Consider the following 17,485-nt stretch of genomic DNA (forward strand, 5'->3'; position numbering starts at 1 on the left):
CAAAAAGCCTTATTCACCGTGGTTAAAGCCATGGTTTAAGGTGTCTTCTGAATGGGCCCTATGTAGGATATGGCTATAGAACCATTTGATATAGAAGTAAAAAGCAGCGGAACACAAGATAAACCTGATTCAGTTCTATTTCAGAATCCAGTTCTTAACACAGGGAAGTGATCCTCCCCCATAGTTTATCTCCCTAGGATATTCCTCTGTCTGGACTGGAGGATTTGCTCCTTAGTTGTATCCTCCTCCATGGCTAATTTCTCACCCACAGGCTGTATGGAAACACATGGCAGGTCCTTGTTTATTCCGTTAGCTGACAGAATCTAGTAACCTGTCCTTTCCCTGTTTTTCTACTCAGCTTGTCTGTACATGGGAAACTCACTTTACTAAGTATCAGTGGACACTGAGGAACAATACTGCACAGAGCACAGCAAAGTTTTACACAGAGTCAGATAATTGGTCCACCTAGCTAAACACTGACTGACAGCCACTCTCCAGGTTTTCAGGTAGGATTCTCTCCTAGCCCTAGAGGTGCTGGGCACTGACCATGGGAAACACGTTACTTTAAAATGCTCATAATCGAATACTAATCGGCTATTTGGGTCTCTGTGGATCCCAGAAGCTGTTTGAATCATTTGCAAAACTACTTTTTAGCAGTCCTGTATTACACCGCTTGCCACGTATGCCTTAACAGTTATGGATTCAATTGTCCTGTGGCGTTTCCCCGCCTGCTGTTTTTCAATTTTTAAGAAAGTGATGTTTGCTAAGGCTATCAGGGTTCAAGTTATCCCTTCTGAAACAAATGTGTATCCCAACAACTTCTCAAGATAGGATAGGAAATATAACGTAACATTTTATCTTGATCATAAATTCAATTTTTTTGGTGGGTTATACCACTTTAAGAGCACTGAAACAGATTTGTTCTCTTTTTGTAAATAATTTTCTGTATGGGGGAAAAATGTTTTTACAAAGCACTGCAGTATTCTATTGGACCCCAAGACTACATTGTATTCTGGAGGGTAATTCTGCTCCAAGCTGGCTTTATCTTGATATAGGAATTAATACTCAGTGTGTCATCAGACGAGCATTTTATAGAATGCTCGTTACTGGGCATTCACAGAGTTTTGCGGGTCCTTTTCACGATGTCATCCGCCACTCCTTCTGCTCATTTTCCCATCACAAAAGAAGACCCGGAAAATCTGGCGGTTTTGGCTGTAGCGAAAACTGCCGCCATTTCCTGATGTGTGCAGGAGAAGCATTGGGATAAAAACATCCACTGAATGGACCACATGGTCGTTGTTTGCTTCCTCTTTCTTCCCCATGTGAAGAAAGAGGAAGATGATTGACCCTACTGTGGGACAGAAAAGCAACGGTCGGGAACCACTATTTCCCCCTGATCATATTGTGAACTTGAAAAAATGATTTCTTTTTCTAATGTTCCTCTGCTAACTCCCCCACTCTGACCCATATTAGTCTAGTGGGATACATTGGACTCCTTATTTACTACAAGCACAGTATTTCACCTCTGCAATTTAGGTTTCTGTTTTGCTTGCTCTCCTTCCCTCTCCTTCCCTGATAGCCCAACAAGGATCTTAATTTAACATTATGTAGTCCAATCTACTCATTTTTGTATTAATGCTTTTGGAATGCAATACCAATAAAATCTATTTTTTAAAAAAATAAAACGAAGTAAGCCATGCTGCTCCATAACAACAATTCCAAAATCTGCAGTCAGGCAATACCTTTTATTAGAACCAACCAAATATGCACAACATAGTGGGGAAGAGTGGGTTTTTTAAAAATAAAAAAATAAAATCTTGCCTGATGAAAGGATCTGGAGATCTCAAAAGTTTGCCCACAATTTTGTGCATATTTCGGTGGTACTAATAAAGGGACCATGGATTTGTTTTATTTTTTTATGTTAAACCAGAATAATTTTAAATCAATCATATCTTTGTTTCAAGCTAGAACCCAATAGCAGATTTATACTGTCCAAAAAAGAAAGGAAGAAAAGAAATTATGTGTGAGGATGACCGTAGTCAAAGTTAACTTCACACCATGCAAAAACATGCCATTAGGAAAGGTAAACAGCATCTAACAGTACTTGCTTTTTCAGAGCACAGTAAATCAGCTCAGGGAGGTGTTAGATAGGCAGAAACTAAAGTGCCACCATGTGCAAGCATGCCAAATACAGCAGCTGTCTTTAGCACATGAATGATGCAGAAATCTGTGATTAAGGTGAAGGTGGTACCTCATCATCATAACCCCCCTCCTCTGACTCAATCACGTAAGTCCCTACTTGAGGAATTGCCACCTCTACAACTTTCTGGTTAGGAGCTGTTGAAACTGGGGCACTATCAGAATTCTGTAGGGAAAACAAAACAGAATATGAGGGGGGAAATCAGAAAGGCGGAAGACTAATCAGACTATCAGATAAATTGCTGTGAAAATAGAAACAAATATTACTGCTGCCTTCCTTTTCCCCAAAAAAAGCCAAGAGCAAGGGGTGGAAATGGAGATATGTCTTAGAAAATATTTGTTTTTGCCAACGCGTTTTGGACTTATGAAGTCCTTCCTCAGGGCAATTCAAGTAAGAGTATAATTTCAATTTTCTCCCTAACCCTAAGAGATCATTTTGCTCTGGAGAAACGCCAGCAAAAGATTAAGACTATTGAAAAAGTATCGTTACTCTTCTTTTTGAATTTTAACATCGTGTATCCATATTCAACTCCTGAAGAAGGATTGTGTATCCGAAACGTTGAGCTTTTTAGATACATGCTTTTCATAGCACCAGAGAATGTCTCTCTCCCTTTATTTGCCTTTAGTTGTTGTGAACCAGCCAAAGATCTTCGGCTATTGGGCAGTATAGAAAAGAAACAAACTCAGGTTGTACAAGCAACTATACGGATTTAGAGCAAGGCAACTTGTTTCAACAAGTTGCTTTTCGGTATAGCATGAAGGCTTGAGTAATTGGTATGACCAGTTATTGCTGCACCTGAAGTTACATTGACAGTTCTTCACCTATAACCTTTGAAATATCAAAATGACATCCCATCTGGAATGAAGGTTTTATCTTACGATGGGCATTCAGAGGTAGATGCTTCAGTGTAAAAATGGCACTCTGCCTTAAATTTGCCACTTGAAACGCTACTTCAGTTTATGGTCAATCCTAATAATTTGAATAAAATACATACATAAAAAGTAGACTGTTTGTGCGGCTCTTATTTTCCTAATCTTATCTAGTATTTTGTAGGGAAAAGTCTCAAGTGGAAATAAGAGTAATTAAACTGGAATGAAAAAGAAATTAATTTGAGACTTAAGAGCAAACGGGAGGGTGTAAGCCAGGTCTTTTTCATTAAATAATCAAGAATAAGGCTGCTTATACTGAAGTGTTTGAATCATTTTTACAATGTATTTCAGGTGTACACTTCACATCTATTCTTGCACTAATAAAAATGTTAACCATCCATAACCAAGATGAATTGTTTCAAAGGCTGTGTTTCAATCTCAGTACCTCTGTGGTGAATAGTTTGGAGCTTTTGTATGGGATGGCAAACATTTTGGGTTTAGAGTACTGCTTACATACCTTTAAAATTGGCTACATCATTATATGGTCTGCTGCATGAGTCCTCCAAACAGCAATATGCCTACATTAAATCCACAAGTTATCTGTCCTGTCATCAGTATTCAAATTGTGATGTGTAGCACTTGCACAGCGGTGCAATTTTTGAGGACCAGTGCTTCCATGTCAGGGCTGGCATGCATTGTTGCTATATGTGCAACCACAGAGGTCTATAAGGGCTGCTCATGTGGACATGTTTAAGTAGATGCCAGTAAAGAATAATGGACCAGCATTTATTCAGCATTACCTATCAGGCTGAGTCCATGTTAGCAACCTGGTTAGCAATCTGAATGCTTCATAGAAAAATGAGTGCGCATGTGTATATGTATATGCATGTGTGTGTGCATATGTATGTACGTATTTATGGGAGTTGGGCATATTTGCCTGTGTCTGTGTGCTTTTTAATCGCTGAATAAGCTATGCATCATTAAATGAATGTGTTTTAAAAGGGAAAGCATTCAGCATTCCTCACTGATAGCAAAATTTCACAAAAATGTTAACACCATGTGTGACATAACATTTTGGCTCCTTCAGAAAATCTGGATAATTTGATAAGCATCATGAGGAATTGCTCCTAGACAACATTCTTATTTGCTTATAAAAAACCAGCTCCAAAGCAACATGTAATGTCCCCCCCACACACATATCATTACTTTTCACAACCTAATACAAGCCACCACTGTTGAGCCACAGATAGATGGAAGGATAATGCTCTCTCTTTATAGGCAGACAGTCAATTAATGATCACTGTGGTCTATTTCTTGTGGGAACTTGGAACAATGCAAGTAACACAGTAGCAACATTCAGATTTTACAACAAAACCATGGCTTTGTTGTGCAGAGAATGCACCACAATGAGCCTCGGGCCTCCACCCCCAGCCCCTCCCTCAGTGAATGAGGAGAGGGAATTCAAAGCGGTTATTAAAATTTTAATACCAATCCATTTGTCATTTCTTTTAAACTAGTGTAAAGCCCATGTTGCCATGGACTCTAATAGTCCAGCTCCTTTCCTGCTTTTTTGCTCCTCAGTCCCCTTACTACAGAGAGGCTCATGCATAGTTAATCCCCCCTCTGAAATTTTGCATGTGGCGTGACCCCACCCCTTCCCTCCCGTGCCGATTGGGTAGAAACAGTGTAACTGCATGGTTGAGCCCAGGGCCTGCCTTCGCACCACACTGATTGGTCGAGTAGGGCTGTCCATAATCTCACTGGCAGAGAAGTAGCTCTGCCTGTTTGGCTCAGATGAAATTAATTGCTACTAAAAGTCAAGCTTTAAACTTTTCAAATTTTCAAAATTTTCTGCATGTCTACACTGCTCAAGCTTTAGTTTAAAATAAAAATAAGCAAAATTGGTCCAGTAGATCTTGAGTAATAACCCTCATGCTACCGTATTCTTATATAAAATATGGGTGTACTGCTGTTTGTACACACCAATAATAATTAACAAAACAGGTCCTGCCTACATTTGGAGGAAAAGAGAAATGAATGTGTACCAAACCTCCAAAAGGAAATTTTAAACCTTCTCCCCTTGTCCATGAAGGAGGGAGGAGGAGAAAGAGGAAGTGTACAAATCCACAGTGCATTCTAATAACAAAACATGGCTTGCTATGATGCCTGAATGTGATGCCTGAAGTTTTTTGTTGTAAAAGTAAGAATGATTCAGAGGACTGTATTCAAACAGACCCTCAAAGACTTCCATCAGCAAAAGGGGAACATCCCCCTTTCTATGCATACCTTCAAGAATGTCGGGGGACCCTCTTAAGTAGAGAATGTCAAGGTATTATTTCTCAACTTCACAGAATCTTACTGGATTAAAGACAACAGAGAACAGTTCCCTGGATTCTTGGATTGCTTAAGCAAATATAACATCATGGTAGTATGAAAACTATAAGAATAATTTTACTGCCAAAGTTGTGTTTAAAACATTAGAAGTAAATTAAACATGTAGTTATGGAAAAGTTCAGATACATATGATGTTTTTATGATTATTATGATTATAGGCAGTGAAAGAAACATTGTGAGAATATTCACACGAGCAATTTCCCCTGCTAGTTATCACATGGATATCCTCTGGAATGATGAAGTTGAATGGGCTTCAAAATATAAAGAACATGACAAACTGCAGTTAACTAAAAATTGAAATGAAAGCTTTTAAACTGCTCCTCCCAGCTGTGGGGGAGGAAATGGGGTGAGGTGGAGGAACTCGCTCAGGCACATCATGCTAACAGCCAATCCAAATAAAGGACACACATATTTTGCATTTTTTACCAAGTTCATAATGGCATCAGGACTCTTATCTTCTTGTTCAGTGAACGCTTTTGTGATTGCACGTATGGAATCTTCTTTCAATTGCTTTGAGATATCAGTCCTTGATGGTTGTTCCAAATATTCTGGTTCTTCTCCTTGAATGGTGGGAAAGGGAAATACAAAAGTGCAATGTCTATTAGGGACCAGACCAATAAGATTATTGTTAAGAAAATGTGCTCAGCAGGGATCAAGTTAGTGCAAATAGTTCACATGAACTTGTCCTACAAGCTCCTGAAACAAGTCCCTGTTGAATTATCTTCTTACACAGTGGGAACTGCTGCAGTGAAAACAACAAACAAAACTTTGGTTTTATTCCCACATTTAAGAATTGGGTTTTGGGTCTTATCAAGTGCAAAAACCCCAACATTATATAGCGCATCAGTATGCAACACAGCATTTTTATTATGTAACCATAGTTTTTATCTAATGTAATTTCAAGTGAAATTTAATAAGAGGGAGAGAGAGAAGCTGACAGCTCTATATTTCTGACCATACCTAGCTGCAAGTATAGAACTTAAGCATTAAAACTAAGGCTAGAAAACTTCTATTTTCCCCCAAAGTCATCTCAATCTAGCTATTTTTAAATCTTCTATTGGAAGCAAAAGCTGTACAGGGAGGAGACGGACAGCAGCCCTACATGTCAGGGTACAACCACAGCACTATCGTATTGGCATTAATTGCTTAACAGATTATCTATACTCTCACACTCCGATTCAACCAATCACAGACTGGTGTCTTGATGGAGAAGGACGAAAGGGTGACATAGTTATTCCCGTACTGACCTTGGGCAGCTGAAGGCACAGGCAGCCTGGGTGCCTGGGATGGTAATGCCTTTTCCTGTTGTGCTTTCAGAGCTATCTGTGCATCCCATTCTTCTAACTCTTTTCCGAAGCGCTTATTGTCTTCCTTGACGTAATCTTTTAAATCAGGAGGTAATGTATCCATTCCAACAACCATATGACCCGTTTCCTTGTTGAATTCCTCTGTTAACACCACAGAATGTGTGTGTGTGTAATACACATTAAAGAACATGAAAGGGGAACATGCACACAAAACTGGCCTGAAGTGCTTAATCTTGCTCCTGGCTTTCAATTTCCTCTGCAACCTGGCCTTCTCAAGCTACTTTCCTCTAGCTGAAGGTTCTTATGTTTATTTGCTGGTCAAGTTGTGGGGCAAAGTAGCCCACAAAAGTGGGGAAAGGTTTATACACTCCTCCTCACCCACCACTACAAACCCTTAGCAGAACCTTTTGGCATTATTTTTACATATCTCCATTTTTATACTCAAGAAGCAAGAAGATACAGGCCCAGCAAAATAATTATACGAATGTGTCCAAATTACAAAGCAGTAGTACTTTGTTGGCACTCAGGCCTACGTATGTGTCAGGAAGATATTAAGAATTATAATGTCATTTACATATTCACCATTTTTAATAAAACAATTCACGTGGAGACAGCAGCACTGGTTCATTGCATAGTATTACCTTGTATCAAAAATGGTTCTTTATCATTGATATACATTAAACAGTAAGCGCTCGCATTTCTATAACCACCAAACGAGTCACGCTCAAGCTCTTCCCAGGTAGATTTCGTCACAGAAATATCGTTGTACTTCATCCACCTCCTTTGGTAACTGTCATAAATATATGCCCAGTAGTGTCCTGCATTAGCCTGGCCTTCGTGAACTAATACAGCATGTAACCGATAAGGAACCTAAGTCAAATAAAACCAATGGATAACGATGAGTAAGTTCAGTGATAATTAATAAAAGGGCAATGAATAGAGAAGAGAAGAGAATGTGGGATTAATCAAACGTATTAGATAGAAAACATGGCTCATTGTAACACTTTAGTTGCATTTCCTTTCTTCCACTTCCCTAAAATACTTGCTCACTCTACCTGGCTCAGCTTTAGACAAAAGAGTGACAATTATCTTTTTCTATTGCCGTCCGGAACTTTTGACACAATTTAACCAAAACAACTGACATTTCTACATTCACAGCTCAATCTTATAACTGTCTAAGAAGTAGGACCTAGTGAGTCCAATAGGACTTAGTCCCTGGTTAAGTGTGCATAAGATTGCAGCCTCAGACAACATAATTTTAAAGTTTCTCATTGGAGTATGCTAATAAGTTATTCTATCATGTTGCAGAATTGCAAGGTAAATTCTTCAAGTGGCTTTGAAGTAAAGTTATACTCATCTGAAAAGTTATCTTAAAATACATCTACTGAAGTGTGTTTGTGCACACACCACTCCCTTCCCAATGGAAGTAAAAAAAATGTGTGTGGAAAGTTGTTATGGCTATGTATGATATAGGTTTTGGCCAGTGCATCTTTACTAGTTGGATGATACAGAGTTAGTTTACGCATAAGCTCCAGCATATAGGTTATACATGCAATAGAGCACAGGTTCAGGTTTCAGGCCTATTTGTATTTCATGTTAACTGTGCACCACAAATGTTTAATTGTGCATTATTTGGTGGAAAGACAGGAAACAAATGAAACAATATATAAAACAACTAAACAAATTGGGGACTGTGACAGCAGATCCTGTTTGTTCTATCAACAAGGGGAAAGGATTGGACAAAAGTGTCATGAATGGGGTTTACTTCTATAGGCATTTTCATATCTAGAAGTTGCTAAAAATCTTACACCTAGAATGTGTTATAAGGCGGCTAAAATCTTGTTTAAACTCTCTGTGAAACTCTGTGTTTAAACCCATTGCAAAGAAAGCCCATTCATATAACCATTGTTGTTTTGTAATATTTACTTTGCGTGGCCTCTGACGCAATAATGTATCTGAGTAGGCCTGAGATCTTGCTGTGTAGCAGTTTGCTTAGTGATGTTCTCAAGTGGGAGAGATAATCACCTTGAATATTGTTAGATGGCCCTGGATCAGATAAACAGACTGGCTGGGGGTTCTAGCTATGTGAAGATGGGCAGGTGAGAAAGGATAATTCAGGAATTCACAGTTAGGGGTTGAGTGAGTCTGTGGGCCTTCTGAATGGGAGAAGATCTGCTGGTTGTAGGGTGACCATATGACTGGATTTGCCCAGATTTGTCTGGTTTTTTGACGACAAATCCGGGAGGGGGAGGGGAAATCCGGATTTTTCCAATCTTCCCCAGCCAAAGAGCAGCTCTAATGGGAATTAACAAAAATGCTTATAACTCCATCATTTTTAAAGATAAAGACATGAAACTTGGCACGATGGCAGCACTTAGGTAGGACTTCAGTCATACCAAATTTGAAACAGTTCTGTTCATCCATTGAATTTTTAGGAATTTTTTAAAAATTGAGGTTTTAAAATTATTTCTTAAATTGTCATTTTTAAAGATAAAGAAATGAAACTTCGCACCATGATAGCTTTTAGGTACAGCTTTAGCCATACCAAATTTGAAACAGATCCAGTCATCCATTGATTTTTAGGAATTTTTTAAAATTTGAGGATTTAAAATTATTAATTTAAAAAAAAATGTTATTTTTAAAGATAAAGAGATGAAAGTTGGCACCATGGTAGCTCTTAAGGAGAGATTTAGCCATGCCAAGTTTGAATCAGATCTGTTCATCCATATATTTTTTTAGGATTTTTAAAAAAGTGCAAAGTTTTAAAATTATTGTTTTTTAAAACTGCTGGAGCCATATCCTTCAAACTTAGGTTGTCAAACCTCCTCTTTGGAGTGTTGCACATTGAGCATTTTCAGCCCTTGGCATTAAGGGGATCTCCAGACTTTAGGTAAGAAGTCCTGGGCAAGCAGGGCACCTTTCCTGTTGTAGATTTGGTGTGCATTCGGGTACCTGGAGCTCAGCAGAGGCAAGGCATCCACAAATCAAAATGTGGGAAAGAAGAGATCAGTCAAAGCAGCCCACAGGGCAAAACAGAATGGGCCAGAGGCCTTTTTCTCAAATTTCCACATCATGGGCGATGAAGGGTCATCTTTAGAGAAAAATTCTCACAAGGTGCCAGTAAGGTGCCAGTCGAGAAAGAGGCTCTCTTCTTTGTGGATGCCCTGTTGCTGCGAATGTTGGAACCTGGCATATCGTTGCTTTGCTTCACTACCACTTCCCTTCCACTTCACTTTGTACACTTGTGAGCTAGGCTCTGACTGCACTGCTGGGATGCAATGCAGAACATTTGAAATGCATACCAGAGAAAAATAGATAGATTTGTGGCTTTGGCTGGCTGGCATATCTCTTAGAGACAGAGTTAGACTGAAGCCACAACTCAGAGATGGCTGTAGCTGAGCCCTGAGAGGCTGCTGTACCACACAGAGCCTTTTTAAGAGTGTCTCAAGAGTCCAGTTTTGGTGCAGGCAGAAGCGGCTGGTGGTGGAGTTTTTTAAAAAAACAAGAGTCACCGGATGCAACCAAGCCATAAGCTGTTGCCCTACCCCCAGCCACAGGGTACAAGTGCACAGCCTGGCCGGACCGTTGAGAGACTCTGGCAGAGAGAGAGGGGGGTGGGGGATTATTTGAGGCTGGAAATGTTGGCAGGCTGGCATAAGGCAGAGAGAGGCTGAAGGAAACCCAGACACACCTATAGCTTGGCCCTGAGGCTGGCTTGCCACTTTTAAGAGTGCATCAAAGTCGTGCAGGAGGAGAGGAGGTGGAGGCGGCTGGTGGCAGAGGTTTTTAAAGTATTGGGCAAAAGGCAGGATATAATAATAATAATGATGATGATGATGATGATGATGATGATGATGATGATGTAAGAGTCACCAGACATGACCAAGCAATAATCTACAATAAGCAATATCCCAAGGCACAGGTGTGTAGCCTAGCTGGACCATTGGGAGACTTTGGGGGGGGGTGGGGAGAGAGAGAGATTGATAGCCTTCTCCTCCAGGAATTTATCCAACCCCCTTTTAAAGCCATTACAACTCAGATGAATGGTAACCCAGTAAGACAACAGGTGGAGCTCTGGGAGTCAGAAGAAAACTGTACCCAAGAGCTGGTCCTGATAGTGAATGTATTTGGCTGGGGTGGAGATTTAGTCAATTTCGCCTGAAGCGAAAGAAGTTATTAAGTGATTGGAGTAGCTACAATGTCTCCTTAAAAATTAACACTAAACAATGTTTTGGAAAACCTTCAAAGTAAATATTCGTAATCCCTTTGTGTAAAATATCTCTATAATGTAATAGTTCATCTGGTCTTTAGTTTTGATGCCCATCTCATGCTTAAGCCTCTTACATCAGGCTACTAAGAAGTTTTACAGTATTCTAACAAAACTGGTGGCAGCAGAAAATGTCAGCTTGTAGAACGCTGAGTTATAGTGGTAGAGAGTTCCTTAGGCACTGAAATATAAGCATTTGCTAGAAATAAGAAGTCCCATAGGTGGATGCATGACCCCTCCCACTAACAGATCATATGGAAATTGTACTTACCTGCACCATTGATTTGTCAGAGTACATTAGTTCAATTGTCCGCTGTATTCTAGATATGCTTTCTTGCAAGTCTAAAGTGAAGGAAATAAAGTGATTTATAAGACTCCAAGCACTGTCAAACTTGCCCCACATATAAAACATGAAAGTCTAACTAAACAACAATCATACAAATACCGTTTCCCCGAAAATAAGACAGTGTCTTATATTAATTTTTGCTCCCAAAGATGCGCTAGGTCTTATTTTCAGGGGATGTCTTATTTTTCCATGAAGAAGAATACGGTACACATTTATTGTTGAACAAAAAAAAAGGTCTTATTTTCGGGGGGATGCCTTATATTACAGCGAGAGGCAAAACTGGAAGTAGGTCTTATTTTCAGGGGATGTCTTACTTTCGGGGAAACAGGGTAGCTATATTACTTCAACATTTAGAGGTTTGGTCCATGTTCATGCAAGTGTTTACCTACTCCTGCCCTTTCCCAATGTATTAAAGCCCATTAAAGCTAAAACACAGAAATTGCTGCCATGTGATCAAAGCTTCCATAATGTTCAGTAAAAAGAAAATAGAAAATTGAAGTGAAAGCTTCAGCTAGGGGTCCATGTGTTTTAGCTAGCTTAGTAAGCAACCAAAATCTGGGCATGACAACTCCATCTCTCTGCTGAGAGGAGGAAAGAGACGTTGTCTGAGGATTAATGAGACTGTGCAGTTTAAGTCTCCTCCCTTACCCTTTTCAAAGTTGGGTAAGGAAGGAGATGGATCGGCCCTCTCATCCTGAGCCTTTCCAAAGTCAATGAAAGGTCAGTGAGTGTCCTTCTCCTTTTCCCAGGCTGCAAAGAAGGGTGGGGTCTTTTAATTTTACTAGTTACTCAGTCCAGCGGCAAGTACTTTTGTGAATTCTTCGCCTCAGCCCAACTTCCCAGCCAGTACCTCTAGTGTCATTTTCTACTTCCGTCCTCCAACGATGTAAACAGCCCTCTAGCACTGAAAGCTCCTCTTCCGTTATGTGTCTTGGTGCTGGATGCATTGGCAGATCTGGAGGGATCCGAGATTGTGTGAATGGCTTATGGATTACCGACCGTTGTGCAGGTGATGTGCTTTGTGTTTCTGTCGAAGGCCCCTGTTGCTCTGTTGTGCTATATTTGTTAAAAATGTGGAATGTTCAACATAAGCAAATAAATCAATACATCATTTGAAAAGTTACTACATACTGATAAACAGGCCTCTGAATTCTGAAATGACTGCGAATGATTTACAACTGGTGGGTATTTACAAATACACCCTAACAACCCTGAAAAAATGCATAGAACTTTCGGGTCAGTCTTTCAGAACCTCACGTTCCATGCAGTTCTCAACAATGATGAGGTTTAAATTGCCATGTGGTGTGTCAGGCCACCCCCACCCCTCCTTAATTTAGTGACCCATTCATGTTTTTATTCTATGTCAATTCCACTCCTATTGGAAAACTGGGGGAAAATGACACATATATTGTGCTTGGGGTTAAAGTGACCCTACCCAATGCTGCTTAAAATGACTAGTTACTTGTTTACTTCACCCAGAACCTGTTCTATCTATTTTCTATTAGAAAGGAGTGTAGACGGAGAAAATCATCGTGCTTCGATGGAAAAGACGACATGCTTAATCTTATTTGTATAGCTTTCTTGGAGTACATTTGATCCTGATATCAGACTGATAACAGACCATTTTTCTACTGATGGAGGGTTTAAAGGTGTACCTTGAGGAGTACAACGTTATCTTGCAGACTGCAAATTTGGCTATTGAATATTGGTGAGAGGAAGCTACAAGACAGACAACCAAGGACACATTTGTGTGTGTTTGTGTGCTATATTTATCTATTAAGCTCCCACTTCTCACATAATTGTGACTAATGTGTTATGAGGTGCCTGACAACTGTTTTTTAGTGAGTTAGACAAAACCACTCTGTGGACAAAAAGGTTCTGCTCCAAGAAAATGCCTCTACCTGATTTTGGGGGTTCTCTCTTCCCCTGGACCACAGTTCAAACCATTAAGCAGGGTCCCCAGTCAACTGTGTTTTCAGGAGGCTGGAGGGTGTGCTTTGGGAAGGAAGGGCAGAGAAGTCCACTTCTACCAGCCCACACACCGAAAAGTGGATCTAACTCTGTGTTTTGGTGCTTTTGATACCAAATCAGTGAATCAAAACCTATGTCTTGTGTATTGTGAAAAATTCTTATTCTTATTTATCAATGAATTTCTGGAATACTCAGTAATATAACTGCAACATTTAAAAAAATGCATTTAAGGAAAGGGGGGAAAAGGACACAAAACAAAAATAGTGTAAAACTTCCATATTTGAAGAGAAATAAGGGTTTTCTTTTCAGTGAGATTCTAGGTATCGCAAATGGATTGGTGGTACCAACAATATAAGGCAGCACATAACACCAAATTTTTTCAACTAAGTTTAAATAAATAGATTAAAAAACTTATACTTGGGCATTTAGTAAGAAACATATCAACTGCAATTAAGCAAATTACAACCAGAAATATTGAACACATACGAGGCATTATTACCTTGGTATTGCCTGTGTTGACAAAGTACCACTAGGGAGAGCACTAGTATTAAGATCCTCAATAGGAGACGTGCATACCGGCTTACTTGATGCAAACTCCAGTGCATACTGTAGGACATCTACCAAGGGGAATCGTTTAGGACCGGAACCATAGCTTAAATACCTGCCAAAATATATTAACACTCTCATTATACAAAAAATACTCCCCAGCACATTAATTATATTTTATAGGCAGTTCACGAAATTGTAGTTACAGAGAATAAGGCTTACTTAACACACTACACTGGCAGTGTGGTTGTAGTATGTAATAGAAGTCAAATAGCTTCCAGGTAAGTGCTTGAGAATAGCAGCTGCAGTATACATGTATTGGTTAAAATTGGTCTGAACCACTTGGGAGCCAGTGCACATAAATACATTGCCACAAAGGAAGATACCTATGGATCCAGGATAATGTGTGAAACTTAAATATGATTACAGATGTATTAACTAACATTTATTCAGACAATATCATATCATTGTTTATCACTAGGATCTCCAACATGGTGGTACCTTGTGTACCAATGTATCTGCAGAAATCTCTCTTGGCGCTCAAATATGCCCACCAACCAAAGAGGTTGGAGTCTATCAACTAACATCTGTTCAGGGGAAGGGATGTAGCCCAGTGGTACAGCATATGCTTTGCATGATAAAGGCCCCAAGTTTAATGTGCAGGTAAGGCTGGGAAAGAATCCTGTCTAAAATCCTGAAGAAGTGCTGTCAGACAACATTGACAATACTGAGCTAGATCAACTGAAGATCTGATGTGGTGTCAGGCAGCTTCCTATGTTCCTAATACTATAGCCCTGTTCAGGCATTCTATATATGGAGGTTTTCCACGTGAGCCAGAAAACAGTTTTTCCAGCGTTTTGGCTTGTTTGGAAAGCCTCCACAGAGAGCAGAAGCTCTCCTCTTTAGAATGTTGCCCTCCATGAGTAGAGGGTGAGGGACGCAGAAAAAGAGTGGGATGTGAATGGAGTACTTCTTCTTGTCACATTTGGTTTATCTGCATGCAGAATGCCCAAACAGAGCTAATGGGAAGCCCTGAAAGAATCCTGTAGAGCCTAAGCTCATATACTCTCATAACAAAACAAACTAACTCCAACTAAATATCACCTAGTCTAAATGAATTTTAAAAATACAGAATAAGTAAAGTAAAACAACAGAAAAGTAATACAAGTTAACATTTGGAGTGGAAAAAAAATACACAGGGGCAAAACAGATTTTGAATTTGTACATCTGAAATTCCCCATGTGTTGCATTTCATATCAGATCCTATATTACCGTTCTAGCCTCTGCTGCAATACTGTGAGGTATTCTTTAAGTCTCTTGATTTCATCCCGTTTTATTCGTGTGATTTCTCTGTTTTTGTGCATATATCTGTCAAAGCAAGGAGTGGTAGAAAAGTGATTGATCATGCATGTATGTGTGCACAGCCCTTAAAATTGATTAACAATATTATTTTGTTCTTCTATACCTTCTTGAAATAGGTAGTGAACATTCATAGCTGTTGCATACTGTCCAAATAATGCAGAACTTTATTTTGAATTGGCCAGTAGAAATGCAAAACCTGTGCATTTAGTGAACTTTCTGAAGCTGATAGAAGGCACCCCTGTTAACCCATAGGCCAGTGACTATGAGGTGGAACAAGAGTCACCCTGCATCACCTTCTGGGTACATCCTTACAGAAAGGACTTGGACTCACTGTAATACCATGCCCCGCAGTCCTATCTTAGTGTTGTGTCCCAGAGGAATACCATGGTTGATGGCGTTGAAAGCCACTGAGAGGTGTAGGAGAACAGGGTGGCACTCCCCCTTGCCCATTCCTTGGCGTAAGTCATCCACCAGGCCGACTGAGACTGTTTTTGTCCCAAACGACGCCAGATATGTGGAATTGATAAACCACATTTTCCAGGATCATATTCAAGAATGGTGGATTAAATACAGGGTAACTATCCAGAATCAAGGGATCCAAATTTCATTAAAAATGTTTAACCATTGCCTCCTTAATTGCAGTGGGAGCCACACCTTCCTTCAGTCTAGCATAAACTATCCATATGGTCCGGATATTAAGCCCAGTCCTATCAGATTTTAATATCAAGGAAGGGCATAGTTCCAAAGAGCAGGTGATGGGTCTCAAAGCACCAAGTAATTTGTCCACATCATCAGGCTGCACAAGCTGAAACCTATCCAGTAAAACATGGCTAAGTGGAACTATGGACACATCCATCTCTGACTCTGTCAAAATGCAGGTACCCAAATCAGAGTGAGTAAGAATGACTTTGTCTGAAAAATGTAATGCAAATTTGTCACAGCAAGCCTTCAAGGGTGCCTCCTGCTCTCCCAACCCTTCAGAGTGCAACATTTTCACCACTGAGAACACCTGTGGCATTCAGTAGATGCAATGGTAGATGCAATGGTGCCAGAGAAGTAAAGTACCATCATCACAACAAAGTAAGCCCTAAGCTGATTTTTCACCTATATTCAACCTCCCTCATTATAGTTATTTTTTTCTATTTGTGCTCTAGTTGTTGACTCAACCATTTCATAGCCTTCAGTTCCTCAGAATACAAAGGAAATGATACGGTTCTATGATTAGGCTGAGAACACTTAGAAGAAACCATATTGATGGCGCAAGTCAACTTCCCATTCCTAGCAAAGGCCAGGGCCAAGACAGAACTGCCTCCTAAAACTATAGGAAACTCCAATAGGCCTCAGGAAACCATTTGGATACATCAGCCTTTGCGGCTAGCCTTTAGAATTGATCCACTACCCATGTAAAGATTAAGAGTGGCCAACAGGTCACATTTGGTCAGATAATGAGCCGCCCATGACAATGGAGCTATTACTAGCTCCCCAACCCATCAGTCATTGTCCCGTAAACTAGTACAGAAAACCAAGTCCAATGTTTGTTCTTTCAGGGTGGATATTAATTAAGACAATTCTATGTTTGTCATAGTAGTTACGAAATCCCAAGCCACCCCAGACAAGGTGGCCTTGGTATGTATGTTGAATACAACCCTTGGGGTCCTCAAGACCACTTCCAAGACCACTTCTGTCAGCTCAGGATGGGAGATGGTTAGGCAGCGGGATGGATGGTACAGCAACAGAATCCCTGTCCTATCGAGTATGGCTGACTGTTGGACAAGGTAGTTGATGAGCGCAACATAATCCTTTTACCTCCACCCTGCCCCTGAAGCTGAGCTTGATGCAGTGCCTGATAACTACTTTAGGAATCACTTTTCTGGAATGCATTACTACATACTATCCAGCTTATGTTAGAAGTGGCTTTTAATCTATCATTCTGTCCTATCTAGAAGGTTCAAGACAGCCAACGTTACTTTTCTTTAATTAGCGTACTCCCAATGGATTTAATTCTGACCACTGGAGGGTGCCTAGCAGGGGATATGGACAGTATTATTTACTGTACCTTTCCTGAAGGAGAATTCATGAGACATAGTTCCAGCTCATCCAAAAAAACCTTTCTTGGCCAATATCACATCCAAACTATTTGTCTCCCTAAAGCACACAAGTTGTACTGAGAAATCTGAAGCTTTATGAAGACAATTTTAAAGTTTACACTCTAGATGTAAACTA

General features: G+C 39.9%; 1 protein-coding gene across 3 annotated transcripts in view; it reads right to left on the reverse strand.

Moving 5' to 3' along the window:
- Nucleotides 1–17,485, reverse strand: part of USP25 (ubiquitin specific peptidase 25) — a 74,299-nt gene that overhangs the window by 13,214 nt on the left and 43,600 nt on the right. For 2 of the 3 annotated variants that reach the window (XM_063126753.1, XM_063126751.1), the window contains exons 12-18: nt 15,173–15,268; nt 13,854–14,015; nt 12,234–12,439; nt 11,309–11,379; nt 7,412–7,640; nt 6,711–6,911; nt 5,890–6,023 (exon numbers count right to left, since the gene is read on the reverse strand). In XM_063126753.1, coding sequence (XP_062982823.1) covers nt 5,890–6,023; nt 6,711–6,911; nt 7,412–7,640; nt 11,309–11,379; nt 12,234–12,439; nt 13,854–14,015; nt 15,173–15,268 — 1,099 coding nt within the window. Of the gene's footprint in view, nt 1–2,251; nt 2,366–5,889; nt 6,024–6,710; nt 6,912–7,411; nt 7,641–11,308; nt 11,380–12,233; nt 12,440–13,853; nt 14,016–15,172; nt 15,269–17,485 lie in introns of all 3 variants that reach the window. The other variant, XM_063126750.1, reaches the window with a different exon arrangement.

Source organism: Elgaria multicarinata, chromosome 5, assembly GCF_023053635.1.
Source record: "Elgaria multicarinata webbii isolate HBS135686 ecotype San Diego chromosome 5, rElgMul1.1.pri, whole genome shotgun sequence".
Classification (NCBI taxonomy): domain Eukaryota; kingdom Metazoa; phylum Chordata; class Lepidosauria; order Squamata; family Anguidae; genus Elgaria; species Elgaria multicarinata.